At 38.3% G+C, this 15813-nt stretch overlaps 1 protein-coding gene across 1 annotated transcript in view; it reads right to left on the bottom strand.

Annotated features, from left to right (window-relative positions):
* Window positions 1-15813, bottom strand: part of MPDZ (multiple PDZ domain crumbs cell polarity complex component) — a 163217-nt gene that overhangs the window by 15390 nt on the left and 132014 nt on the right. The window contains 7 exon segments of the mRNA XM_027766416.1: window positions 3118-3311; window positions 3465-3548; window positions 4288-4433; window positions 6692-6866; window positions 8228-8302; window positions 8392-8484; window positions 14718-14798. Coding sequence (XP_027622217.1) covers window positions 3118-3311; window positions 3465-3548; window positions 4288-4433; window positions 6692-6866; window positions 8228-8302; window positions 8392-8484; window positions 14718-14798 — 848 coding nt within the window.

Raw genomic sequence — 15813 nt, 5'->3', positions numbered from 1 at the left:
TAACCCCTTCTCTTTCATTCTCCTCTCAGGACTCTGGGCATGCATGCACTCACATGTGCCTGGCATGAGTTTCAAGCTGCCAGGTTGGGAAATGAACTGTGGTCAGCTACATAGGAGTCCAGCAATGTAAACACGACACCATCTGCTGGTCCTGATACTACTACTCTTACTTTAAGGCTCGTGCAACTGATAAATGGCAATAATGAAACTGAAGAGTCAGTCATTGGGTGCTAAGTCTATTGTTCTTGCCACACCACACTGAAGCTTTGAATGGATACTGATCTGTGGCTATGAAAATATGCTTACAGTGTCATCAACATCAGCACCATTGAAAATAAGTAACAGATGTATCTCTTAAACTAAAACCACTTGTTAATCAAAACTCAAGTACCATTGCTGTTTTTTTTTTTTTTTTTTTTTTTTTTTTTTTTTAGAGCATTACAGATCTAACTTTCACACAAGATAGTTTTATGGAAAACAAACATTTATCTTATTCCAATCCTTTCCTTGACAACATGTAAAAAAAAAAAAAAGTCAAACCAAAACACAATAACAAAAAAACCCTAATGTCTTGTTAAGATACAAAGATAACTGTAGGTACAAATCTACAGTGAATGCTGAATGGTCACTTGTTCTTGCCAAGGCCATGACCCATGACATCAGACAAGTCATTTCTCCAACCGATATTCTGTTTTTCTATCTTTTGAATACGAGCGCTGAACTGGATAGTCTTCATAGGATCTTCCCAAGGCAAATATTAACAGTTTAGAATTCATTAACGTAAGTTTTTATAGTGGCCTGGTGATGTCACACATTGTGGTAAAATAAATTTTAAATATATCGTATTTCACAAGAACTAGACTACTGATACAATATTCCAAAATGAATACCTAATTTTTCAGACATAGACATATTCCCACTATGATTCAAATACTGTGCTACATTCTTTCTGTGTGTTTTTAAAAATTAGGCTTTAGTCATCTCTGAAAAAACAAACTGGTGTATCTGTCCTTTTATTTCCATACAGAAACATCACTGCAGAATCGGGTGAGCATGAAGCTGATATGAGTATTTCTGAAAAGTGCCTAACTTCAGAAGGTCACGATTTTGTAGATTTTTAACTTACTGAAAAAAATAAGCTGCTTTGACTTTGTGACTATATGAAGGCTGAAGAATGGTGATACTAATTTAGGGTCACTGTGGATGACAGCCTTTTTTTTTTTTTTTTTTTAAGTTCATCCATTTATTTTCTTCATATGAAAAGGGAGGCACCAAGATCAGCAGATAGCATAATGGTTACATCATTGAACTCCCACATAGCTGACTGTGGTTCAAGTCCCGGACCCAGCAGCTTGAAACTCAGGCTGGGAGCATGTGTGTGCATATTCATAATTCTGAGAGGAGACTGGAGGAGAATGGACTGAGGTTTGGCCATCTCCCTGGGGGTTGATTTCTTGTTTTCTGTCTCTCTGTCTCTCTGGTAAGCACATGTGCCCTATAGCAAAAAAAAAAAAAACTCACAGAAGAAAACAAAGTAAGGGGAAGCACCCACGACAGCTTGCAGTCCCCCTCTCAGCCCTTGTAGACAGCCAGGATCACAAACACAGCTCAGGGTGTGTGTTCAGGAAGACCAGGGTATAAGCCTAGAGCTCTCCCCAGGGCTCCCAGCACTGCCCAGAAGACCCCTAAGCCTGTGTGTGCCCCTGCAGCTGGGCTTGGAGCTGCTTTTTGCTGAACGTAACTTCATCTGTTTAATTGTGTGATATATTCCAAGGATCAGCTCCAGATAGGTTTCTAATATGGTTGATTAAAGGAAGAAAGATTTGAGGAACTTACTGGATTATATATTTGTTAATATTACTTACATATAAATGTGCTAATATCACTTATATGTAAATATTTTAAATGTATTTACAATTTAAATGTTTAAACAAATTAGGAATCAAATTTTTGGTACTTTTCTTTTTATTTGCTAGAGGTCATGTGCACTTTCTGGAGAGAGAGGCAGAGAGAAAGAAGGAAAGGGAGAAAGCATTCCCTATGAGGGATAGTCACCCTGCAATTGCTTCATCTTCATGTATCCTTTCAGGACTTGGGGCATGCATGCACATGTGCCTGGCATGTTTTTCATGCCGTTGGACATGTAGGATCTAGCTGCTTTAGCCACCGCACCAATGGCTGGCCTGGTGCTGATTTTGTGTACATTCACTACCCTGCTACAACCTAGGCTCCTTGCATTAGGCTTTCAGTCTCTGTGGATGGCATGCTCCTATTCATGCTGATCCTAAAATATCCTTTCCTTCCTTTAAATAGACCAACTCTTATTTATCCCACTTAACCTCAGCTCCGATTCGTTTTTTTCTTGGACATGTTCCCTAATCCACTTCCTTTAAATAGTCACTTGAGAGGTCAGCAGGTGGCATGGTGGTTAAGGTGCTGGACTTTCACATGGGCAACCACAGTTTGAGTCTTGGGCCTGGTGGCTTGAAAATCATCCTAGGTGCCTGTGCATGCATGCCCAAAATTCCAGGAGGAGAATGGATGAAAAAGGATTGCAGGACGGACAGCCCCCTTGGGAGGCAATTTCTAACCTTCCTTCTCACTGTCTCTCTCTGTTTATCCCAATGAGTGTATCCACCCTAAGACAAAAACCTGGAGAAAAAAAAAGATTTTTGAAGTATTTTAAAAGTATTTTTTGACACTGAGAAGATGATGTCTACAAAGTATCCTTTTTTCTCTTTTGCTTCCATGGCTCTCCTAGAGTTCATCTCGGTCACTCACTAATAGATTTTCTTTTGAAAAGAATGCATTTAATTTTTGTTCACTAGACTGTGAGGTTTTCGAAATCAGGAACCATGTCTTAAATTTGTTTCCCAGAACCTATTGCATTTCCTGGCACACAGCAGATACTTCACAATTTATCAAATGGCTTTTGTTGAGTACCTTCAAAATCTCTCAATATATCTACTTAAAAAGTTCAAAACCAACGTCTTTTCATGGTCCCACGGTGTGTGTGCTAACACAATACCTAAAATTCTATTGCTGCTATTATTCTTTAAAATAATTTAAGTCCATGCATTTCCAAAAGGTCATTGGGTTTGTCCTCTTCATACCCACCTTTTGCCAACAATACTTAATCCCAGGCCTTTTCCTGGCTTCTTCTGCAGCTCAACAGTGAGGGTGTCACACACATCCTCCTCTTTATAAGGGGTCTCATCCCTGTAGAGCGTCAGGCGCACGCGCTGTGGCGTCTGTCTTAGGACATTGATTGCCTCATCATGTGTGGCCTTTCTCAAGTCAATTCCATTCACCTGTAGAGAAATGAGAGGAACCAGGTGAGCTACGGAAAGGGTGGCGGCCATGGAGGAAAGGACATGAGAGAAGGAAGCAAAGAAAGGAGACCCCTGTCCCAAGCACAGACTTTTCTCTATTAATTTTGAACATCAAAAACAAGTATTCTGTACCTCTAAAATCTGATCCCCAGCCCAGAGTCTTCCATCTTTACATGCTGCTCCTTCCTCATAGACTTCATGGATAATAATGGCACCCTAAGGGTCCAAACAAAGCAAAACAAAACAAAACCCCATGCTTTATTCCATTCTCCCTGGGAAAGTAAACAGAAACTGAATCCAAACACACCATACTTATATAGATAGCAAAAAGGGTTTTATACTCAGAGTTCATGTCACGAACCATAATTCAGTGAAAGTATAACAACAGTTTTTGCTAAAAGTCTTAAAGTCTTAAAGAAACCTACACCTGTTTGTTTTTGTTTTTGTTCCCCCCTGCCTATGGGAAGTTTAAAGATAAATTGCACTATATACATAGTATGCATATAGATACGTACTCAAATATTAAACAAAGAAACATTACCTTTCCTACCCACAAATGAGATTATTTTTAAAGTATTTTTTGACACTGAGAAGATTATGTCTACAAAGTATACAATTTTTCAGACTCCTCTCAATATGGGCCTAACTTAACCTCAGATATCAGTAAAAAGGAAATTAAATATTGTGAGATCTAGTGAACTAGAAGAAACATTTTGAAACCTAAGGGTCACCATCAGAAGAATAACAAGATCTCACTGAGTCAGTATTGGGTTATTCGAAGTGAAAATCCTAGTACCCAATTAAATATTTGCTCTTTATATTAAAATAACAATGAATGATACATTTTCTCAACCTTATATTTTATTTAATAAAATTGATAGCAATCTCTCCATAAGACTGTCAGTACCAGTTGAAGGGCTGCCTACATAGCTGCACCCCCCGGGTGGTAACTCACCAGCAGGGTGTCGGACCCCCCAACAATGCTCAGGCCCAGCCCAGTTCGCCCTTTGGAAATCTCAATTGTTGTCTCACAGCCAGGGATGACGGGGCAGGTTGCAGGATCAGAAGCAAAGATGGCTGGCGTTGATGACCTGCTGGTATCTGAACATAAGTTAAAAGTAAAACTGTGATTAAAAACCTATTAGAAGGCATATGCTTCTAACTTAACACACTTGTTGTCTTTAAGGGACAAAGCAAGAAAATGTGCCCAAGACTAGAAAAAGAGAGATTTCAAATGAACCTTAGTCTTTTTATTATCTAATATCTAAAATATTAAATAAATATGCTTAAATCATCATCGTTAATTTAGGATGGTAGGCAGGGAAAATAAAAGAAATTACCCATTCAATTATTGTCTCCACTATTCTGTACGCTTTTAATTACTTGAGATAGAAAGAATACGGTATAAAGGAAAAAGAACGGAGAATTGGACGGAACCTCTCATTTTACTTTGATCGTCTCTACATTTCACTGGAGTGAAATTACACTCCGCGTGAAATAAATCCTGTAAAACTCAAAGCTGAAATATGTGAAAGAGACCTAGAAGCACATTCAGGGTAGACCACAAGACACCAATACATCAATAATTTTGGTCATGGCGCCTTCTTTTGGGTGTTTTCACGTTTTGTTTTCCTTTTCTTTTTATCCTTTTCTTTTTATTCTTCTTACGTGAGTAATGCTAAGCATACGTGCACCATGACAGTTTTTCTCTTTTGGTCTCAGTTGATATTTCATAAATACAGATATTAAATCCTGGTGCATATGCTCAGAATTGACTAGATAATAATAGATTGTAAGAAAAAAAAAGGAGAAAGTAATTTCACACCTTGTTTTATGATAGTCTTCATATCTTATCATATCATATGTTTTATGATACAACAAAGAGCACACAGCAAATAGCATGTTTTGGGAAAGCTAGGACACGGGGTAGAGTAGCGTATGCTTTAGACAAGATGTTCTCTTTTTAGGAAATCTGAAACAGACTATTTTCTTGCTCCTGAAATGGTAGGAACAGGTGTAAGATATTTTCTTTTATGTTAAGTTTTCATTTAGCATTTCATATTTTTATAGACAATGCTATTTAGGGATCAACATAAAATGGAAAAATGAGAAAATTTCCATAAAATCTTTTTAACACTTCAGTGAATTATCCAGTTTTTCTAAATAAAGGATTCCTTTCATCAGAGATGTATTACTTCCAGACTTTTTTGTCCAACTGTATCATAAATGTTTTAAACTAGTGCTTCCTTAAAAACCTGTCAAAAGAACTGAATGCTTCAGTTTGGAAGCCAAAAGAGAATTTCACCCCAGTTGCAGAAAAAGCCAACATGTTTAAGTCATTTTTATTTTTTGGATGCCACAGAGCTTGAAAATTTATTGTTTTATTATATTATGTACCAGTCTAATTTTTACCCCCAAATAACTCAAAAGAATGATTTGCCTCCACATACTAGACTGGTAGTTTAATGATGCACTGAATTGTCAGCCACGGTCCACATACTTCCATTTCATCTACTTAGACAAGAGGTACTGTGACATTCAAGCCACCAAACACAGATCTGTGCTGCACTCTGTGGTAATGCCTCGCCTTTCTAAGAGTTTCTTTAAGGCACAAGCAGTGTTGATTCTGTTGTGACATGGGATCAATGTATATTCATTATACAATAAGAAAACCAAGGTTTGGAAAAGTTAAATAACCTTCCCAGTATTTAAAACATAAAAGGTACAAAATGATACTTCTAATGCATCAGTTTGATCCATAAAATCAGACATCGTCGTTAAAAGATTGCTGGGGCGGGACCAGCCTATGGCATGGGTTACATTGCTGGACTCCCACATAGTCAACCATGGTTTGAGCCCTGCACCCAGTGGCTTAAAACTCACACCAGGCATGTGTGCATGTGTACCCAAGATCCTGAGGGAGAATGGAAAAGAAGGAATTGCGGTGTGACCATCTTCCCTGTGGGGTGATTTCTTGTTTTCTGTATCTCTGTCTCTCTCTGTCTCTTTAGCGAACTCATGTGCCCTATAGCAAAAACCTCTCTTAAAAAAAAAAAAAAGATTTCTGGGAAGTAAAGAATATCATTTCTTTCTTTCAAAGATAAAGAAACTGAGGCTTTGAGTGGGTGGCATGGGTTTCTTAAGGCCCTATGGTGGTTAATGTCCAGTACACAGATCACCTGCCTTACAGTCCATACTCTTTCTTCAGGAATCCCCCCTCTCTGTACCATCCTCTCCCCAAATGGCTGACACAGTCCTTTAAACAGTGAGTCACGGGCAAGCAGCCTGCCGCTTAGCAGGGGTCCTCTGCTCAGCCTGGATGTGCCATCTGTGCAGAACTCTCCCCGTCCAGTCCTTACTTCGAATAGACTCCGGTTCTGGGGAGCTAGACTGTGGGAAAACTGCAGACTGGGAACTGCTCTTTTTTTCTCCATTCACTGCACCAGCTGCTGAAGGGACAGCCTGGGAATCTGGATTCTCAGCACGAATGGTAAGCTTCACTGTCGTCTTTGCTGTCTTCAGAAGGCTAATAAACTGGCAGAGTATTGGTGTGGAGGGAAAACAAAAGTCAAAGGCAAATCAGCGGACTTATACAAATACATACATCACATGATTGCTGGAATATAGTTCTATCCATGGTTGAGAGAAGAGATGAGACAAATTCTTTCCTTGTCAGGACTTGAAGGGGCAGGAAAGAAATGGTTCTAGTTTCTCTTTAGTTTCCTCAAATGCCTGACTGAGATCATGTTAATTTCTATGACTCTGGTTCTGACCAGATTCTTCCCATAGGTAAGTAGAGGTTATTGACATTTTACATTTCTAATTCATGTTGTCCCTTTTTCTGAATCTCTACAACCTTAGAATAAATATGGTACTTCACTCACTTGATTCTACAGAGAATCTGAAACAATTTACATAAAAATTTTTAATAAAATACAAAGACATATGTTAAAAGAAAGACTATGCAACAAAATTAAGGCAAATGGAAACGTAAAACATAAATATGTAGGTGAAAGGATCTAACTTGGGGGCCAGCAGCAGGTGGTGTGGTGGTTAAGACACTGGACTCCCATGTGGCTTATCACAGTTCGAGTCCCAGACCAAGTGACTTGAAACTCACATTGGGTGTATGTGGCTGCTTGCCCAAAATCTCAGGAGAAGAAAGGAAGAAGAAGGAACAGCAGGGCGGTCATCCCCCCCAGAGGGTAATTTCTTACTTCCCCTCTCACTGTCTTTCTCAGTCTGTTTAGTGAGCACACATGCTCTATGGCAAAAACTCAAAAAAAAAAAAGATTCAACTTAAATAATTTTAAAAAATGGCTTCTTGTTAGCCAGCATAGAAACAGAAACCATGGAAACATAGTCAGTAGTCAGTAACATGGTTCCGTGGTTCCCTCTCACTATAAGGGAGAAGAATTTGACATCTCAAGGTCAATATATGTAATGCTTCAATTGAGACTCGGCATTATAATTCCTTTTGAGGAAGAAGAAACTCAGGTACAAATATAAGTCCAAAGAAAGTTATAAATTTAATGGTTGAGTGTCAAAATCTAATTATAAATCAATAGTGGCTATTTATGGTAGCAAACACATTAAAAAAAATTCCTTTGGTCCTACCTAACAGTAAGTTAGTCATTGTTTAGGGATTTTAAGCTTTCCTAAGGGAAAATAAAACAATGCTTATCAAAAATGTCTAGTGAACATTGAATATACCTTGGAAAATAGAAATGGAAATTGAAGAACTTCTGAGTAATCTTTCCCTTAAGACTATGTCTCAAAGAGCTACACGACACTAATTCCCTGCCATCCCACTCATCACCCCCAACTCACACATGCACTTAAGTCATGACCAAAGCCTCGGATTTCACTACCATTTGCTTTACATGGAAAAGTACCTTTTCGACAGGATAACCAACAACAACTTCATCATCTATGGCCAATATCTGATCTCCAACTTTGAGTCGTCCATCCTAAATGGAAACAGAGAAGATTTTGAGTGATTTTCCAGGTGCAGTTCCCTCACTGGCTGCTGTATGACACTGAGTAAGGTAGAACTCACCTTAGCTGCTACCCCGTGCTCAGTTAGACTCTTTATGATGACTCCACTAAGTGTATCTTCTTCACTGATAGCAATGCCCAAACCCCCTTGATCCTAAGAAGGAAAAAACAAAAACCCTCAGAAGACTTGAAACAGATTAATTTTATTCAAATGGGAAGAGATGAAGCCATAATCTTTTGAACATCATCTTCTACCCAAGGACTAGAAAAGCAACTAAAACTATTCTAAAGTCGACTCTGAGAAATATCTTTTCTTCTTGCTTTCTCACTTTCCCTCTCTCTCACATACACACACTCTGTCCCTTTTTGGTCAAATTAAAATAAATAAAGTTAAATAAAATAATTCTTTAAAAAATTAGAACTGGCAGGTGGCATGGTGGATATGAGCACTGGGCTCCCACATGGCCGACCATGGTTCAAGTCCTGGACCTGGTGGCTTGCTTTCTCATTTTCTCTCTCTCTTTCTCTGGTCAAATTAAAATAAATAAAATAAAGTTAAATGAAATAATTCTTAAAAAAGAGACATCTTCTTTACTTAAGCAAATTTTCAAAATTTTCGGTAAGAATAAATTCTCATCTATCAAATATTTAAGAGTTTTTACTCCTCCCAGATGTCTGACATTTTAGTAACTTAGCAAAATATACAGGTAGCAAAAATGCATTCAACAGAATCATCAAAACATTCAACATTTGCACATTTGGTCTTCTGTAACTGGCTGGTTGAATAAATCATTCAAAACCAACAAAAGTAGCCTCCCTCTGCCTCCTCTCTGTCTGTCCTGTAACTTAAAAATAACAACCAAGTCTGGCCCCTTCATCCTTTTCTGCCATCCTTCTTTCTTTAGCAGACAGACTGCAATTACTGCTGCACGCTCTTTCCTTTCTGAGGCTGAATACCCAGAGTTATTTCTCCAGAGAATAGCATTTTGATTTGCTGCAGAATGAAAATGCCTCTGAGTCCAAAGACAAGCCAAGGCTAGAGAGCTACACCTACCTCTTCTGTATTTTCCACATTTTCTTTTATCAAAACCAAATGCTCAGTAATATCGGCTTTTATCTTTCTTTAATGCATACTTTAATCAAATTAAAGTATAATTTTGCACACATTTTCATTCTGACCATAGCTACCACCATCTTTCATTACAATTTTTATCCTGGGACAAATCACAAAAAGCAAAATAGGGGAAAGAGAATCTTGTCATGGTTTCTCTCTCTCCCTCTCTCTCTCTCTCTCTCTCACACACACACACACATACATACACACACACACACACACACACACACACACCAGAGCCAACCTTATCATCAGAGACACTCATGGTCATGGCTATGATATCAAAAAGATCATCAACACCCTGGCTTTTCTGAGGTGGATTATGAATCCCTGATGAGTCTCAAAACTGTCACTGTCCCTTCCTTTTTACCACCTCTCATTTTCTAGGCAATCAATCACATGTGGAAGCTGTAAAACTTTGGATATGCCACTCAACATCTCTGAATCCCAATTTTCTTATCTAAAAACTTTAAATTTCCTTGGGGCCAGTAGGCGGCATAGCGGTTAAGGCGCTGGACTGCCACATGGCCGACTGAGGTTTGAGTTCCAAAACCATTGGCTGGAATCTCACACTGGGTGCATGTACCATGCATGGCCATTCTTCCTAGAGGGTGAGTTTTCATTTTCCTTCTCACTGCCCCCATTTTCTCCCTTAGACCCAAGCTGAAATGTAGGATTGGGATCTGAACTGGTCGAATTAAGATAACTCTTGAGACTTTTTGCTTAAAATGCATGATCAGCTCCCCCTTCTCCCCCTACCAACTATGTGTAAAGGAAGAGCATATGGCCCCAACTGTGACTGGCAGCCATCTATGAAAATGACTAACCTAGGGATTAAGCAGATACTATGGATGGTTGTGCAGAGAGAAGGAAAAAACTAGTTCTCAGTCATGCTACTGAGTCAAAGGATCTGCTGCCCTTTAAGATTGCTGACCAGTGACCTGAGTCCATAAATCCTCTTCTTTGATTAAACCTAATGGAGCCAGCTTTTTTTGTTTTGTTTTGTTTTGTTTTGTTTTTGTTATTTTTTACAGAAGCAGTCCTAAAAGGAACAATAAGCTATTGGGTTTTTGGAAAAGTCATGATGTGTTTTTTGTTTTTCTATGTAAAAATGCATCAAGACTTTTCCAAAGACCCACTATATATCTTCATATATAAAATACCCGACATTATAACACTACAAAAATAAATAAGTATATATACATCTACAGACCATTTATTCATATCATAAAACCTTATCAGGTCATCCAATCAGGATGACACGAAGGGTAATGGGGTATGAATGTACAACATCTTAGCTAACTGCTCAACTTTCTGCTTTATTTCTGTCAGAGAATGAATTCTCAAATATTTTTATCTCTTTTGATTCAAATCAGTTTAACTTTAGTAGAAAATTATTATAAGAAATGTACAGAGGTTTCAGAAATGTAGACAGGGCCCAGTTGTAAGGTGAAGCAAATGAGACTTGGAGATAGAAGATTACTTGGTTTTAGTGCCACCATTTGTAGTTCTAGACACAGTTAAAAGTGGGCAGAAGGTGCCGGCAGGTGATGTGGTGGTTATGGTGCTAGACTGCCACATAACCAACTGGGATCAAGGCCCAGATTCGGGGCTTGAAAATCACACTGGGCACATATGTATGTATGTATGCTTTTCCAAAATCCCAGGAGAATGGAAGAGAAGGGATTGCAGTATGGCTATTCCACTTGGAGGGTGATTTTTCACTTTGCCTCTGTCTCTCTCCCATGAGGGCATGTACCCTATAGCATTAAAAAAAAAAAAAAGTAGGGTGAAAATATCAATCTCATAGGTTTGCTGAGAAGTAAGTGATATAATGAACAAATGTGACATTATCATTATGTTTTCAAATAATCATAATTTAAAAATATGGAATAGTACATTTTGTTTTCAAATAGTCATAATTTTTAAAAATACAGAATAGTATAAATGACAAAGGATTTCAGATAAGCCATGAGTGTTAAAAGGCTGGTTTATTCTCCCTTTTTTGCCTAATTCAGTTCTATTCCTGCAGCTGTCAGATCTTGTTAAGAGTGCACATGCTTGGTGTAAAGTGTCATTTTTAGTAAGGGCCTCCTCAAGGAATGTTTTCAAGGACTAATTCTTTGCAGCACTCAGAATCTCATTGTTAAAAATAGTAATGAAAACAATTATAACTTGCACTGTTGTTGTTTTATATAAATTATTTCTTTGGTATCTTATAATATTGAGTTGTCAGAAAAGTCATGACATATTTTTCTGTTTTTCTATGCAAAAATGCATCATGACTTTCTGACAACCTAATAGTATCTCTAATATGAAGGTATTATCTTCTCTATCATATGGATGAGCAAAGTGAGGCTCTGAGAACCTAAATGGCTTGCCCATTGTAGTGAAGTTGGGACTCCAATGCTGGCATTTAAAATATTTAAAACCATAGTTAGATGTTAGTTGTTTCTTTAGTTTAACTGATTTTTAAATCTTGAATAAATGAAAGCTTTCTGTGAGTAATTCATTGAGATTCCCCAAGGTCTTAGATTCTTCACAGCAACACATTAAGAAAGAGCAGTGCACATAACGGACATCAGGAGGCTAACAGCAGAGACAGGCTTTCCTAATGTAGGATGAAGAAACCTTGCTCTTTAGCTCATCCACACCCAGCAATGAGCATTTGCTATGGGCACTCCATTTATAGAAGAAAAAAATAAGGACCAATGGGATTAACTGATTTATCCTAAATCCCTGAGGATGTGAGAAGGGCTTCTGTCCAAACCCACTGCTACATGACATGCCAAAAAATCTAAATAGATGCGTTTGGCAATGAAAGTCCTTGAAAGGTTCCGAGTAACGTGTTAAAATGATGTGAACATCAGGGCCAGCAGATGGTGGAACAGTTATGCCTCTGGACTCTCACATGATCAACCTCGGTTCAAGTGCTAGACCTGGCGGCTTGAAAATTACACCAGGCACTTGTGTGTACATGCCCAAGATCCTGGGAAGAGAATAGAAGAGAAAGGATTGCAGTGTGACCATTGCCTCACAAGGGGCAGGGGTGAGTTCTCTCATCCCCTCTCAATATACCCATCTATTTCTTGCCAGTGAGCACACACACACAAAGGCAAAAAAGTCTGAAAAAAGAAAAAGAAATGATGTGACCATCTATTGAACACCTTAATCAAGTAGTCTAATGTAGAAAGAGCAAGCACGGAGAAAACTAGTGACAAGAAGCAGTCAGGTATCTCTTTTCCAGCATGTTCTTTCCTAATAATTATAATAACAGGTCGTCCTTTTTGAGTGCCAGGCACAGGATGCTATACTTATTGTAGTCAATTCTCACAATAAATATTGAATTCCCACCACAACTCTAGGAGGTAAGTACCATTAGCTTCTCCATTTGCAAGAGTGGAAACTCTGTACAGATTAATAAATGTGCCCAAGGTTATAGTCTCACAACTTGTAAGTGGCAAATACTGAGCTCTCACTCAAGTGGTCTGGCTTCATGTATGTGCTCTCAGTCACTCAGAATGTTGCTCCTTATTTACCTAACATGTTCATTTCACTCAGATTTTCTGGGCACTCATTATATCGTAGGAGGTAAAAAGTCTTAGGTAAATAAATGAGAATCAATGCCCTGAAAGAATATATGTTAAAAGTGATCTAATTTGAGCTTTTTTAAAAATAAGCATAAACTTAGATTGAAAAAGATTCATTATGAAGATTTCAAGATATATCTAAATATTTCATGATAAATTATAGAGAAATGATTGTGCTAACAAATATTATAAACTCTGACTATAGGATTTAGGACGGAAGGGAAACAAAACAAAGCCCTAAAAGGAAAAAAAAGAGGAAGATATTTTCTTTCTTAAATGGCAATTATATGAGAGATTCTCAAATTTAGGTATATGAACTTATTGAGAGAAAAGGTAAAAGTCTTAAATGACGTCTATTCTTTTCTTTCTGTCTGTAATAGAAATGGTCTATAATAAAGACTTACCTTACACTACAAGATAAGAACAATCCACTTGGTATAGGGTTATCTATTGTAGAAAATAAACCAAATAGGGACTAGCAGTTGGAGTAATGGCTATGTCGCTGGACTCCCATGTAGCAGCCAACCACGGTTCGAGTCCCAGACCTGGTGGCTTAAACTGACACCGGGCGCATATACGTGCGTGCCTGAGATCCTGAGAGGATAATGGAGAGAAGGGATTGTGGCATGATCATCCCCCCAGGGGGTTATTTCTCACTTTCTGTCTCTTTGTCTCTATGTCTTTCTGGTGAGCGCATGTGCCCTATAGCAAAATCCTCTCAAAAAAAAAAAAGAAAGAAAGAAAATAAACCAAATAAACAGTTACGGTAATTTTTTTTTCTCCTGACTATTCAAATGAGTCAGATCTTATGCCAGGAATTATGCTGATTATTTTATAAGAAATTTAATTGTGCACATTAAGATTAATCATTTAATCTTTACAATTGCTTAACACAAAGCTGTTACTATCATCTTCAATACAGAAGAAACTGAAGCAGACAGAGATCACATAATGTGCCAGCATCTACCTGATGAAGCGAGGATTCAACCCAAACAGGAGGACTCCAGAGCATGGACTCAGCACCACGCTGCATTGCCTCCTGGGTGGAGAGCAGTACGTGGACCAACCTCCCACTTCCTTCTCTCTGCAGTGTTTCCTGCAAATGGCCTTTCATCCTCTCATCCCACCTCCTTCTTTCCTCTTCTGCCTGAGCACCTAGCTGCTTTCTGCTTATATTCTCATTCATCCACTAGCCACCTGCTTCCCAGCAGAGCAACCAAAAACATTTATAGGTTTCTGGTCAGTACACCTTAACTTCTACCTAGTTGAGCTTTCAGTTGTAAGGTCAAAGACAGTAATACTATTTTTTAATTTTTTATATTTTTTTATTTCCCTGACAGCAGCACCTTGGTAAAAGAATCAAAAAGGGCTAAATTTAATACCTTGGAAGAATAATATAGGAAGAGAAAAGCTGGGCCCTATTAAGTATCAATTAGCACAGTAGTTCTCAAACTAATGAGCATTAGAATCATTAGGAAGACTATTAAACACAAACTTCTGGACCCACCCCTAGAGTTTCTCATTCAGCAGGTAGATCTGAGTGGGCCTGAGTCTGCATTTTTAACAAGGTCCCAGGTGATGCTGATGCTGCTGGGATGGAGACCATCCTTTTGAGAACCAGTGGATTGGAACACTGGTAAGAAGGTGCTCACATAATTTCATCCCAATTCAAAGCAGACTTACCTTGGGAAGCTCCAGATGTTGCACGTTTTTAAACGAACTGAGGTCTACAGCTGCACCAGACGTGGTAACATTTGGTTCTGCCTGACAGAGGGAAAGAAATGGTAAAAAAATCAACTTAATATTAGGTGTTTGTGTTTAATATAAGAGCCACTTAATCAAAATTATTTCATATGTTATACTTCATTATAACTATTTTAAAGTATTGTGGCATTTATGGACATAATATTTTCTTCAAAATATATGTCAAGTGCTACTGAAGAGCAATTGTTTTAGAGCACAGAGACCAAGGAGCTCTGAAAACCTCCTGGATTTACACTGTAATGAAATCTTACAGCAGCTCAGAGACCCAGTAGTGAGGCTCACTGGCCGAGCCCCAGCAGAGGTACCATCCACTACTCCTTACTGTGCTAGTTATCAAGTGACATCCACAACTATCACATTTTACCTGGAAATTGGTAAAAATAATCCTTTTCTTAAAAGGCATATATAACTAATATGAAAGTAAAATTTTCTCCTTTGTCACCTAGCCATCTTGAATAACCACCTGTCTCGGTTCAACATTAGAAGCAGTTACAATGAGACAATGGTCTGTACATTTACCTTATGTACAAATGAGCCCATGTTTAAATATTCACATGGGGAGAGCATTTCTGATTCTGTGCTTTCTGCCACCTACAATCACCATGCTCTTCTGATTTCAAGATTTTCACTCTTCATTGGCTCCTTTGTAGCCAAAGCTTTCTGAAATTCCAACAACAAATACTACCCAAAAACTCTCTTAATTTATTACCCTCTAGCCACTCCTCTCTCCTTAAGTTCTTATCTATCAGTTTGCTTTCTCAAAAATCACTAATAACTTCCCAAAGGCCAAGTCTAAAGAACTCTCTTTGAACATTTTCTAACTGGGTCTCTTTGCAGCCTGCAAGGCAGTGAAATACACCCTTCTTGAAATATGCTCTCCTCAGTTGATATGCAACATACCCCCCAGAACTTCATCCTTTCTGTCTTCTCTCCACTCACCTTCTGTTTTTGTTTTTTTTTTGAAGAATTTTTTTTTTTTTTTTTTTTTTTCTGTAGGGGGGGTGGGCCCACCCAA

Source organism: Tupaia chinensis, unplaced genomic scaffold, assembly GCF_000334495.1.
Source record: "Tupaia chinensis unplaced genomic scaffold, TupChi_1.0 Scaffold143247_2, whole genome shotgun sequence".
In the NCBI taxonomy this organism is placed as follows: Eukaryota; Metazoa; Chordata; class Mammalia; order Scandentia; family Tupaiidae; genus Tupaia; species Tupaia belangeri.
Note: the sequence above shows the minus strand (reverse complement) of the source record. Positions and strands in the feature narration are given on the sequence as shown.